The 14,263-nt window shown below is 47.1% G+C and overlaps 2 protein-coding genes across 2 annotated transcripts; both read left to right on the top strand.

Annotated features, from left to right (window-relative positions):
• Positions 1-3,508: 3,508 nt before the first annotated feature.
• LOC308155248 (E3 ubiquitin-protein ligase TRIM35-like) lies at positions 3,509-6,785 on the top strand (the record flags this gene model as incomplete). Its single annotated transcript, XM_080528528.1, has 2 exons — positions 3,509-4,912; positions 6,756-6,785. The coding sequence occupies 2 exons, from the start codon at positions 3,509-3,511 to the stop codon at positions 6,783-6,785; spliced, it is 1,434 nt and encodes a 477-aa protein (XP_080384654.1).
• Positions 6,786-7,579: 794 nt separating this feature from the next.
• Positions 7,580-11,587, top strand: exo5 (exonuclease 5; the record flags this gene model as incomplete). Its single annotated transcript, XM_080528517.1, has 6 exons — positions 7,580-7,661; positions 8,197-8,272; positions 8,767-9,044; positions 10,113-10,220; positions 10,472-10,644; positions 10,897-11,587. 6 exons carry the CDS (start codon positions 7,580-7,582, stop codon positions 11,449-11,451), a joined length of 1,272 nt encoding a protein of 423 aa, XP_080384643.1. The 3' UTR covers positions 11,452-11,587.
• Between the last annotated feature and the right edge of the window lie 2,676 nt (positions 11,588-14,263).

Genomic DNA, 14,263 nt, shown 5'->3' with positions numbered 1-14,263 from the left:
TTTAGAGCATTTATTTTAGAGCATTTATTGAATAGAACAATCAAACTTGGTGACGTACAAAAATAATCCATAAGCGATCAAAACCAGAAAAATAACAAACAATGCGTATAGAATATGCTAATGCGGTCAACAAAAATACATCGCTGTGTCAGCTGTAAAGCGGATGTGTTTCCTAGAACATGTAAATGCAATTGCGTATCACATTATTGCATTACAATTTGAATATTGACTCAAATAACGCAGGCAAAAGTGGCAAATGAATATGCGCCGACCGCCCACCGGATGGCCAGGCACTCCTTCTCCACCGTGCTGTACCTGCCCTCTCGCTCCGATAACTTGCGGCTCAGGTACAGCACTGGGCGGTCGGCCCCCTCCACCCGCTGGGTCAGCACCGCTCCCAGCCCCCTATCCGATGCGTCCGTCTGCAGGGAGAAAGGGATGTTAAAATCGGGAGCATACAGGACAGTTTTTCCACAGAGAGCAGCTTTAATACCCTCAAACGCCACCTGGCACGGCTCCGACCACAGGACCGGGTCTGGGGCACCCTTCCGGGTGAGGTCGGTCAGGGGGCTGGCCAGCTCTGAAAACCCCGGCACGAACTGCCGGTAATAGCCCGCCAGTCCCAGGAACCGCCTCACTTCCTCCCGGGTCCCGGGCCGCGGGGCGGCGGCGACCGCAGCGGTTTTATCTATCTGCGGTCGCACCTCCCCACCGCCCAGGACGTACGCCAGAAAGCGGATCTCCCCCCCCCGCGGCGGGTCCCGCCACCCCCAGGTCTGGAGAGGGCAGGTGGTTCTCGGCCAGGCCGATGGCGGTGGTGAGGTTGGCGGGCCGGTGGTAGGCTACCCAGGCAGCGGTCCGCGCCGGCAGGCCCCCCACGAACCTCTCCAGGGCGACCTGCTCCACCACCTCCGCCGCCGATCTTTCTTCGGGCTGCAGCCACCGCCGCGCCTGGTCCAGCAGCCGCTGGCCGTACAGAAACGGCCTCCCGATGGCCTCCAGGGTCAGGGCACGGAACCGGCGCCGGTGCTCTTCCGGGCTCAGCCCGAGCCGGTCCCGGATGGCCCTGACCACTGTCGTGTAGTTGGCCTGGCCGGCCGTCGGGAGACTAGCCAGCGCGAGCTGCGCCTCCCCGGTCAGCAGGGGCCGGAGCTGGTGGGCCCACTCGTCCTCTGGCCACCCGCTGCTCCGGGCCACCCCCTCGAATGTCTCGAGGTAAGCCTCCGGGTCGTCCTCCTCCCGTCATCCGCTGCATCCGGATTCGGGTCCCACCGCCTGCCACGCCATGGTCCCCGTTCCCCTCCCGGCCGCGGATGATGGCCCGGAGGTCCGCCCGGTCCTCGGCCTGGGCGCGGGCCATGTCCACCAGTGCTTCGTGGCTGACCCGCGCCATAGCCGCCTGCTGCTCTTGAAGCTGCGCCAGGTGGGCGAGGATATGCCCTAGGGGCGACTCCATGCTCCCGCCCGTCCGTCGTGTTGGTGTTGTGCTGTCGGTGTTGGGTCCGCCTCTCCTCTGTGCCCCACGTTGGGCGCCACTGTAACAGGTTCGGCACAGAGGGAGACAGACAATAGGATCTGGCGGTTATAGAATGGTTTTATTTTAACAGCACACTGGATTAGAGTCAGTTTGGCTGAGCCTCGCTCAGGGGAGAACGTCTCTGCTCGCTCGCTGCCCGACCCTTTCGGTCGCGGCTCTCCTGCAGCGCTCTCCGACTACTCCCTTTACTGACTCTCCGCTGCTTTCTCCCCGCTTCCTGGTTTCTCCGCACACTTGGTCCTACTGCACTCCCGGGGGAAAACAAAGCAACGCATTAAGAGGGCGCTTTGATGAGGACCTAATTGGCATCAGCCGGTGCCAATTACGCCACCATCCCCTTCACCAACCGTCCTGTGGCTCCCCCTGCAGGTCGAAACGCGCCATGTTCCCCACAAAAACGATTTGCTCCACAGTTCTGGGACAGCTCCTCTTTTTGCTTACAATGTCCCCTGCTTTTGAGAAAACCCTTTCGCAGGGGACAGAGGTTGCTGGCAGATGTAGGTATTTGGTGGCCAGCTTGAACAAGTTCACATATATTGTCTTATGTGTGGCCCAGTATTTCAGCGGGTCCTCCCCTCTGGGGAGGTAGGGGTCACTCAGGTACCGCTGCACCTCCACCGTGGCGTCTGCTGTTGGGCTTTGTACATTATGTGCTGCACCTGCAGGGAACACAACAATTAGCTTAGTTGTCAAATTGACAGCTTTTTCATGTGATCCTCAACAATTGACTATGTTTTGCAACCAACCAACTCGAGTGTCCAGAAGCTCACAAAAGTCATCTGTCTCTTCGGCGGCAGGCATTTCCTGTCCCGAGGTTGGCTGCTGGGAGGAATTTGTTCAGGACATACAATGTGCTGCTGTTGAAATACACAGTGCAAAGGAAAGGGTATTTACCTGTGAGGTTGAAGGTGCGTTCTGTGTGCTCTGAATAACTGATGCACACTCAGCAGTCAACCTCTTCACCGCCTCCTGAGCGTGGGACGGGTTACCGAAGGCCAATGTTTTAAAACGGGGGTCCAACAGCGTGGCCAATGCCAGGACCCCAACTTTCTCCACATCGCACCTTGCCGTCAGGAGCCGGACCCGGTGCAGGCCCAGCTGTGAGGCAGCAGGGTTGGTCATCCGACCACACTTCTCAGACACCTTGTGCTGCATTATTCTTATTAAAGGTATCTTCTTCATGACCAGGTTGAGGCTGTGTACGAAACACGGTACATGGCGTACTCCCAGCTAATCAGAACATTAATCATAGTTACAGTGTCGTAGCCCGGTTCTCACCCCAACGTGCGTGCTTCTGCCTCGGCCGCTCCCCATGTCTGCTGGTTTCTCCCATCTTTATGTCTCCTGAGTTGGTTTTCCACTCCAGCTCTGCTAATTGGGGAATGCAGGGCACCTGTGCATAGTTGTGGGGTTTCCCTGCATCTCCTCTGCCCAGGGGCTGGAATGGGCACTGTCCACGGTGCTGAGTCTCACCCTAGGTCTCAGTCAAGAGAGGGATGCCACAACACACACACACACACACACACACACAGAGACACACACACACACGCGCACACACACACACACACACACGCACACGCACACGCACACACACACACACACACACACACACACACACATTCCTGACATAATTCTGTTTGTGAGCCTTGAACACAGTGACTCATACCTTGTCTGAAGCTCCACCCTCTAACCTGTTGAGCAGGAAACAGTGGAGAGCAGAAGTGAACCACACAGAAGGCTAACATTCAGCTCTCTGGTGCTGCCGTTCACTAGCATGATCCACAACATTACATGTAGGACTCTCTGAAGGACTTTACACTCATTTATCATCAACATTCAAAACAACCACAAAGGAAGAAGCAACACCGTCACAATCTGGATTTGACTCCCTGCTGACTTCAACGTGGTGAGTTTTCAGAAGTGAACCTTCACCTCAGAAGCCATCACAGGGGAGACGGAGGTGGTGAGAAAATGGCGTCTAAACCCTCTCTCTCTGAGGAGAATCTCTCCTGTCCTGTGTGCTGCGACATCTTCAAGGATCCTGTTGTCCTCCATTGTAGCCACAGCTTCTGTAAAACCTGTCTGCAGAAATTCTGGAAACAGAAAGACACTCTGGAATGTCCAATGTGCAGGAGAAAATCATCCAAGGATCCTCCTTGTAACCTGGTGTTAAAGAACCTGTGTGAGGACTTCTTACAGGAGAGAAGTCAGAGAGCTGCAGCAGGGTCTGAGGTGCTCTGCAGTCTGCACAGTGAGAAACTCAAGCTCTTCTGTCTGGAGGATAAACAGCCCATCTGTGTGGTGTGTCGAGATTCAAAACAGCATAAAAAACATGACTGTTGCCCAGTAGATGAAGCTGTACTGGATCATAAGCGTGAACTCCAGACTGCACTGAAACCCTTAAAGAAGAAGCTGAAGACCTTTCAAAAACTGACTTGTGATGAAACAGCTAAACATATTGAGAGCCAGGCCCAGCGCACAGAGAGGCAGATGAAGGATCAGTTTGAGAAGCTTCACCAGTTTCTACGAGATGAAGAGAGAGTCAGGATCGCTGCACTGAGGGAGGAAGAGGAGCAGAAGAGTCAGGTGATGAAGAGGAAGATTGAGGAGATATCATCACTTTCAGACACAATCAGAGCCATGGAGGAGGAGCTAAAAGCTGATGACGTCACATTCCTGCTGAACTTCAAGGCCTCCATGGACAGAGCCCAGAGCACACTGCCGGATCCAGAGAAGGTTTCAGGAGCGCTGATAGACGTGGCAAAGCACCTGGGCAACCTGCAGTTCAGAGTCTGGGAGAAGATGCAGGGAATAGTGGAATACTCTCCTGTGATTCTGGACCCCAACACTGTCAACCCAGAACTCATCCTGTCTGAGGATCTGACCAGTGTGACAGACAGAGAAGAGAGACAGCAGCTTCCTGACAACCCAGAGAGGTTTGACTCGTGGCTGGTGGTCCTGGGCTCTGAGGGCTTTGACTCAGGGACACACAGCTGGGACGTTGAGGTGGGAGGGAGTACATATTATTTGCTGGGTGTGACGACAGCTGAGTCTATAGACAGAAAGGGAGACTCAGGCTTTTGGGGTGGATCCTGGTGGCTTGGGTTTCATGATAGGAGCTTGCATACATGTGTTCCAGGTGGTCCAGGTGTTCCAGGTGTTCAAGATGTTCTAGTCACTCACCTCACAGTGAGCCAGAACCCCCAGAGGGTCAGAGTGCAGCTGGACTGGGACATAGGAAAGCTGTCATTCTCTGACCCTGACACTAACACACACCTACACACAGTCACACACACTTTCACTGAGAAAGTATTTCCATTCATCTACAATGGTAGTAAACCTCATCCTCTGAGGGTGTTACCAGCGAAGGTGTCTGTATCCATGGTTACTCCTTCTGATTCTTCTTTATATTTTAATTTTATTTTCTACTATCTTACTATCCTTCTTTTTCCGTATTTGTTTAAATGCCGTATGTAAAGCACTTTGAATTGCTCCTGTTGTGCTGTACAAATATACTTAGCTTGCCTTGCCTCTGTCTGAATCAATGATGAACTTACAGTACTTAGACCTTAGTGTTCCTCTGAGACAAAGACAATCAAGCATCAATAACACTTAGTAATGTCCTTAAAGCCAGTCAGCAATGTATAAGATGAATAAACCCTTTGATTATGATGTACAACTGTCTGACCTTATCATAACCATAACAGCAAGGACCGGTGGAAGTTCTGTGTCATTTCTAGAGCATCACAGATATGTAATATACATCAACTGCTAATGTATCTGAGCTACGGTTTACATTTGTTGGTGGCCCACTCTTTGATGGTATCCAGAAATGACTTGATGTGTGTTTAAGTGTGAGTCTAATGAGACCCCACTTGATGGAGGGGAGAGGATGAGCAGCTCTGTAGCTACAGAACATATCTTCATGTCCTCCATGATGTTGTGATGATAATCAGTCGTTGCTAATGTAGCATCTTTCTGTCATTATTTTGTTTTCAGCACTTTTTGATTGTGTCAGTTGATATACAGTAACTGGTGTTTATAAACATGTACTTGTTGATAGAATGAAACAATCGAACCCTGATTGATTGTATAAAATGTGTTCTATATATGAACATAATATATCTACTTCAGTGCTTCTCCAGTATGTTCCATGTAAACGTCTCTATCTGAATCAGACATACTGTATATTAAAGATCAGCAAACCAATAAATGTACAACTTCAATAACCTAATCCAGACTACCCTGCGTGTGTGTGTGTGTGCATGTGTGTGTGTCTGTGGGTTCGACATATGTAGGCATGATCGAATTGTGGATCTGATTTCAGAGGGTGTCATTTCCATATTCAGGTCTGCCGCAACGCTGTACAAGCACTCCACTGTAAATCCTAGCATGTTTAGTCTGTAAAACCTAGCATGTTCAGTCTGTAAAGCCTAGCATGTTCAGTCTGTAAAGCCTAGCATGTTCAGTCTGTAAAGCCTAGCATGTTCAGTCTGTAAAGCCTAGCATGTTCAGTCTGTAAAGCCCAGCATGTTCAGTCTGTAAAGCCTAGCATGTTCAGTCTGTAAAGCCTAGCATGTTCAGTCTGTGTAGTGACGATTCAGAAGTGTTCTCTAATATTTCATCAAACACCCCCGATGCTGTAATTATCAATGAAAATCACAGAGAGGTGCTCATTCTAGAAGTCGGCCGCACCTTTAACCATAGCCTAGAGCAGGGGTCGGCAACTAAGTTTGGCCTCGGGCCAATTTCTTTCTGAGCCACGAGATAGTGGGCCAGAACATAATCAACGGTCAATTTAAGTAATTGATTGTTTTAAAATATATATATTTCGAAAAATGTAAATACATTTCCGCGTTGTTGAAAATCAATGACACGTCGTTAGTCAACTAACACAGCTTGTTTTGTGAGCCTGCTAACAATGTAAAGTAGTGTTCTAGTTAACTAGGTAGCAGTGGGGATTACTCACCCAATCCATTGCATTGCAGTATTTTGGCTTGACTAGCGAGTTTGTGTTGTGATTCTCAACAACGTTGTTTTAAGCACCTTGAAACAGATATGTCCTCTACTTCTAAGGTAAACACTGTGTGGAGCACTTGGGTTGCATAGTTCACTTTGAGTGTATGTGTGTACAAATCATTTTGTTTATTACTTTGCTGTGATTCACTACCAGCAGTCTCGTCAAAGTGTGCGCTCTCACTCCCCCTCGTGGACAAAGATGAAATGGAGTAGGAATGGTAGAAACTGACTCCATCATGCTGATACAAATCTAATGATTTCAAGTCTATTTGTGGTGTCAGCAAGGGGAGAATTTAGGACATTACATTTCATCACCTATACAATCCCTCACGTTTTGGCTTGAAAGTGATAGTGCCATGTGATCAATAAGAAAGACGTGTCCATCTCACATCTTTCTTACCTAGAAATTGATGGATCGTATAGGTGACGAAATGTGTACTACGCCGTCGTATTGCATAATATGCAGCACGAAGGGCTAAGTGCCATATTTGTGCAAGCCATCATAACTATTATATGATAATGTGCTCACGTTGACAGGAAGATATTCCGATAATAACCCCCGGTAGCACCACACACCAAGCTCACAGCAAGTTAGAATTCTCGCGCGTTGCTGGACAATTATTTGTTACAATAAAACATTGATCAAATGTTGGTAACAGTAACCGATCGCAGCGACACACCCTTCTCACATGCCTCCTTTTAAGCCAATAGGACAAAATGTACACAATTCTGACGTCAACGAGGGGTGTGACTTGAATGAAACATGTTCGGGCAAAACATCCCGATTATGCAACTCTGTCAACGACATCAACGCAATAGAGGTTTACTTTGCATTTCGTGTAATGAGCTACCGAACCTCCCTACATGGATTATTACTACTAGCCACATCAGTAGTGAATTGTTAACTAGTACAGTACAAAGTTAACAGACGACCGACCAGGTAACCTCTTTCCTAGGCTATCTGCGCACAGAGGGCGGAAGTGTTTATGGGAATGGCCAGGTAACTTGTTTGCTCTGAATGCCATGGCAACAGAGGAATCTGACGATTGGGGAGACTTCACTGATGCAGAATTGCTCAACATCTGTGTTGAGTCTGAGCATCTCGGTGAGTAGCCTGTATAGTAGTATCAAATGTGCAATAATACTATGTGCAATATGACAACCCTTGTGTACATAAGGTTCAGATATAGGAAATGTTAGGATATTTATAGCATAGCATAGAGTACAGCACAGTGTTTTATTTGTATAGTATAGTAGTATAGTATAGTGGATAGTGTACATAGCCTTTATGTATGTCAACCAGCTCTTTTCCCTTCTTGTTTTTAGTAAAAAAACAATTTTCCTAGCACCAGGGGAGCCCCCCCTCCTAAATTTCGTTGTATGGTACCTGTACTATATTAATGACAATAAAGACCATTCATTCATTCATTCATTCATTCATTCATTCATAATGTATGTTACCAGCTCCATGTGAACATATATAGTGCAGTAGTCAGAAGCCTAATGGATGGATGTTATTGTAGGATGAAATTCACGCATGCATGATTGTGCATTATTGTGCAGGCCAGAGTTAACATTCTGTTGAGTCATTACACACCCTGGTATACAATTCCACTCTTGTCTTGTGACTCCCTTTACAGCGCCTGCTGAGCTACGCAGTATCGAGGATGACGCGCAGTCCCCTTCCAAAGAGAGGGATGGTGTCAATACAAGACGGTATGCCCATCTCTCTCTCTCAACAAATCATTATTCAAGTCATAAGTCACCCTTCCATTTCTTTTGGATGTTGATCAACATCTTATGGTGGATTTCTCTTTTTAAATTTAGGTTAAAAATGTGTATATTGAGAAAGCTAAATTGTGTTGAACTATATATGCCTCATATGACCTCATGGTTGAACTCAAGATGAAATGGATTTAGGAACAGATTACAATGCTGGGAATGGAGACCAGTAATCAGTGATCAAAGAGGTTTTGAAAGAGGATACAGGAACAGCTTGGAATGTGGGCTATGAAAGGGTATAAAGGTCTGTGTTGGTGGGTGTTCTGGAGCTGCTGCTGTTGTTGTTGTGTCGCTGCAGAGCAGCTTTTGCTGGCAATATAGGTCTATGAGGAATCAACAGCTCAGGTCTTTGTTATTATTAGTATTATAAGTATAGTATCTCTCTTTCTCTCTCTCCCTCCCTCCCTCCCTCCATCCATCCGTGTCAGGCCTGAGCTGGTACAGGGTGGTGCCTCGGCCTCCTCAGATTGCAGAAAGAGACTCTTCGCCCAGGCGCAGAGATTCCGGAACCGGAGCGTGGTATTGTCTGTGCCCAACCAGAGCCCAATGCGGAGGTTCCACAAGCGTCACCTGAGTGTCACCCTGCTCTGTGACCAGTCCTGGTGTGAGATAAAGACGGTCTACGGCTTCCTTAAGCCTCAAGTGAAGAGGACGGAGATGCAGAGGGCAGAAGTGACTACTGGGGCTAGTATTCATCTGGCCAGAGGTAATGGCATCAGAAAAAAGGGGCCCATTTCCTACATCCTCTGTCATGCTCTCATGTGGAAGTTACACAGCGGTTATACAGGGCAAATGACAGCAGAGTAATACATTTGTAGCGTTATTGTAAAGAATTATACTCACATGGTCACAGTCACGTACATGACAGAGTGGATTTCTATAATACGTAATACTGGTCACATAAAGCTAGTGAGACATTAGCTAGTAGTGACGCATGCATCTCATGAGGCAGTCCTGTTACTCACACTTAAACTAGCCTTATTGGCTAACTCCGGCATATTGCATTTGTGTCTCATATGTATTTTAATATGCACTGTCCCTGTGAAATAAACAATAGACTAAACTAAACACACACACACACACACTGTTACTGAATCCTGCTGGGATGATCAATCAAGATGCATCCTTCTTGGCAATAGAAAAACAAAACAGTGGTAACTTAGCTGGGAACAACATACCACCCTAGCTCTCAATTGTCACACACAATGCATTTTAATCTGGAGAGGGTGGGGACTACACACACAGACACACACAAACACGCACGCACACGCACACACACACACACACACACACACACACACACACACACACACACACACACACACTCATTATCCATTAAATAAAAAGCCTTTGATGTGAAAGTCTTCACCAAACTTTTATGCTGATAACTCGCTTTTACACCCACTTTCATCCTTCACAAAACAGGTCAGATCACCACTGTAGAATAAATTACAGTATGTTCAGCTTCCTCTGTCTAGATTCTAGTCAGTCAGGCACCAGGCCAGTGTCCTCACGTTGCCTCCTGTTCCAACAGCTGACACACACACACACACACACACACACACACACACACACGCACACACACAAATTATACATCAAATAAAAAGCTGTTGATGTGAAAGAAGATACAGTCTATTGTTGACCGATTGACCTATAGGTCATCCATCAAATAAAAAGGCTTTGATGTGAAAGTCTATTTAAGTCTATTTACTACTGACTGGGGTTGTTCCTTTGATGTGATGGAGGTAGTCTATGACCGTGTCTCTGTCCTCAGAGCTGGAGGTCCACCAGGAGGTTGTGAGTGTGGTGGCTGTGACCAGAGAGGACAGGGAGGCCCTGAAACTGCTCAACGTGTTGCTGATGGTTTCATCTCTACAAGCAGGTACGGCGCACGCACACACACACACACACACACGCACACACACACACACACACACACACACACACACACACACACACAGTACAATACCTTCAGTTGAACTCAGGTTGTTTTGTCAACGAGGCACTGTAACATGTCGCACATGGACTACCAATATTGCACATGGACACTCTTACCCTGTTTGTGCGGGTGTACTGTATTCTGACCAACTTTGTGTGTTTGTGTGTGTGTGTGTGTGTCTGTCTCTCTCTCAGGGGAGCGTGTGCGGGAGTTCCCTGTGTTTGGTGTGCTGGAGGGGATGTACCTCATGGGGGTGGTGGACGAGCTGTGTCGTGGTGAGTCTGGTGAGCTGGTCCTGAGTGAACTGAAAACCCGCGGTCATCACTCTCTCCCAGGCCTGTCCCAGGCCAAGAGCCACGCCTTACAGGTACTACTACAGCAGGGGGAGGCTGGTGGAGGTAGAAATCAGAGGACAGGCTCATTGTGGTAGGCACAGAAATGGTATCACATGTTTGATACCAATCCTCATTCCTCCAGATTTCTACCTCCGCCAGCCTCCACTGTACTACACTCACAGACTCAGTCGTTTCTGAATACTGATTATAACATTTCTCTGATTTTGTCCTGGTTACCTCCTTATTGAAAACTGGTGAAATTCTTTCTCCTCTCTCTCTCTCAGGTGGGCCTGTATAAGCTGCTGTTTGACTCCATGGTGGGGGGGCAGGTGAAGAGGGAGCAGCTCCTCCAGCATCTCAAGCTGCGGCCCCAGCAGGTCCTGGGCGTGGCCGTCCGGGACCACGCCGAGACCCTGGGCTTTCAGACCGCCACGTTCGGGGAGCTCCTGGACCACTTCCTGCTCGCCCTGACCCTCAGCGATGTCGGACGAGTGGGCAAGCTATGTGTGGAGTACAGCCACCAGAGCTCCGGAGGCCTTATCGGCACCAGGGACGTAGAGTTTGAAGAGGCACAGCTTAGGGCTGAGGTCAGCGGGTATCTGGCCTACTGGAGGGGGGAGAGGGACCCCCGGGGGGTGGACATTGAGGACGCCTGGAAGTGCACGATGTGCCCCTACCAGGAGAGCTGTGATTGGAGGAATAGCAGGGCGCAAGAGGCAGTCGCAGCGAATAGCATTAAGCGAGCCAGGTCGGACAGCCTCAATATGGATTGTCCCAATACTCCCAAGTTAGAGAGCCCCCAATTGGAGAGCCTCAGTCAGGTCTTAGTAACTAACTAACTTGCTTACTGGATGACGAGGTGGTCTAGTCTTGTCTGTGTGGTTAATGGTTATACTTCTTAGTCAGATTGTCAGCATATGAAGTTAAGAATGAATGCAGGTTCAGGAGGAGGAAGAAGGCAATTGGAGGGACAGCTGATACCAATCCATAACTCTACTAACTGTCTACGGTATAAAATCAGCCACAGACACACACACACACCCTGTTCTCCTCCCTTCATCCTGGTTTCTCGCCTGAGCATCGCCTGAGCATCTTCTGCCACTAGGGGGTGTTCTCTCTGCCTGGGCCGGTGACCAGGTGCAAGCCAAGTCCAACACATGCCAAAAGAATGTTACCCCCGTACAATGAACATTATCATTGGTCTGATTAAGTGTAACAAAAGTGGTCAGGTGTGTATTATTGATTGCCTTCAGATGGAAAACAATTATGGATTGCATATTACTTTTTAATCTCAGTAGGAAAATGGCAACATATTTAATTGACTAGCTTTCAAGAGACTCATGTAGCAACACTGAAGGTTAATTTATGCTTTGTCTGTGCTGTAAACTGTCGATCAACAGGGATCACGTCTAGTCTACACTTTTGAGTGTCGCCATGGACGGAGGTCAGTCACTCACCTCCTGAACTTGTTGATGTCGCTGATGTCGTCATAGGTTGTCTTTGTGGAGTACCAATTTGTCGATCGATACATTAATAAGCATAAAACAGCCTTAAAGCAGCGCAGTCATAGTGTAGCATTGTAGGCCAACAGCCGGGCCATGTGGAGACTGAAGCAGGTACTGATGAAGTGGAGAGATGAGGTCCTCCAGTGGTACTCTCATTCCCACTCTTGGAATCAGTGGTCCAGTTGATAGCGAGACATATGCACCAGAGAATAATTATGATTAATCATTGTGACATTGACAGAAGACAATTATCAGAAATGATGAATCTGTTTATGTACTGTATATTATAATTTTGTGTCATTCCTTATTTGGTAGTATGTCTACTCAAAACTAATGTGAAATGTGTCATTTTTCTGTTCATCTGTAATAATAATAATAATGATAATTATAATGATAATGTTCATTGTTCACAATATTATGTTTGATGTAAGATAATTCACTGAAATGAGGGAACGTCATAATGTGTGTTACACTGTGCAAAGATTTTGTCTGCTTGCCAAATTTGAGGTGTAATTGTTTTGACTATTTATGTCTCTTTGTACATGTTTTTTGCAGTAACACATTCCAGAACCATGAAATACAGAGTTATAAATAGGCCATGATTGTAAATGAGAACTGTTTACCCAGTAACCTGCCTGGTTAAAGAATGTCTGAATGGAAAGAATGAAGAAATACATGACTCATTAATCCAGTGGTGAGTGTTGTTTATATTTGATCTGAAGTATGGAGGGAAACATTGGAACGTGCCAGTGGAGTTTGGTCCACTGAAGATAAAAACCTGTGTCCCACTGTCTATTAGATCATTATAAATGGGACCATTAGCCTTATTAGGATGCAGTCTGGTGCTCTTTGTTTCAGTTTACAAGGCCCAGTATTTCAAAACCTCTAATCTAGATCAGAATGCTATCAAGGTGGAGCTGGCTGATTTCCCCAATACTATTCAAAATCTGTCAGATAGATCTGATCCTGGATAACAATTATTATTTTATTTCTTTCTGAGTGGGGCAGTCCCTTCCATATTTTTCATTTTTATTGACAGATACAGTAGAGATTTAAACAGGAAGGATGGGTGAGAGAGAGAGGAGGGATGACATGCAGGATATGTCCCCGGCCGGAATCGAACCGGGGACCCTGCGGTTACATGGGCAACGCTTAAACCTAAAATACTGAAATACTGAATCTGGGTGCTCTTGACTTCAGCCTATTGGTACTTTTTACTTTGAGGCCCCTGGTTACAGCAGGCCGTTGGTCCTACTACTGATCCTGCACGCTGAGACTGACCTGCCATGACCAGTTTATACCACCAGGTGGTGGTAGTGTAACACATATCGATGATCCTCAGCCACCAAATGTTGATTATACGTACCACCACTTTGCATGCTACAATCACATTAGCTTGAAACATTGTCTTTTAGTAGTAAAAAGAAAAAAGGAGGGACACAGTCTATTTGCAAATCTAGTCTTATCTATCAACACAACACAAGGTCACTAAACCATTGAACCTGGGTATTGCAAACAGATTACATTTTTTATAACTTGTTATAAGTTGTAGTTATTCACATCCTGGAAGTTCCTTTATAATTGAAGGCATCATATTGTTCATTCCGTGAGTTACCTAAAACGAGTCTCTGCAAATGAGGTCTTTCATTTTTGAGAAAAGTCATTATTTCTCTCCCCTTGTGATTGTCAAACCACTGTGATAAATATGCAGGGTTGAGGTGAGGCTGTTCTACCAGTGGTCTGTCTGTAAATGAAGCGGTGAGAGTTGGAGCGTGTGGGGCTGCAGGCCGTAGCAATCAGAGATACACGGTGCTCTGGATCGTGTCCTCGTTATCGCCTATAACACATTAACGCATCACGTCTGGCATTTCAAACTGCCAAAACGCAGAAGACCTCGACTCCCCCGGACCACAGTGTCTATTCAGAGCTCAAACCAATGATATCACATATACACATTGTAAGGCTCAAACTAAACATGTCAAAGCTGACATGTGGCTGGCCGTAAGGAATTAGACATGGAGTAAGCTACATTTCAACATTATTTAGTGTCGGTCAAAGGCTTTTAGAACCTGAGCTTATCAGTGTACAACAGCTTGTAGGGAGGGCCTCTGGTTTGCAGCTGGACACGTAGTTGTTGTTTTAGAGA

Source organism: Nansenia antarctica (genome assembly GCF_963989245.1).
Source record: "Nansenia antarctica genome assembly, chromosome: 1".
NCBI lineage: Eukaryota > Metazoa > Chordata > Actinopteri > Argentiniformes > Microstomatidae > Nansenia > Nansenia antarctica.
The sequence above is the reverse complement of the archived record's forward strand: the minus strand, read 5'-3'. Positions and strand labels throughout refer to the sequence as shown.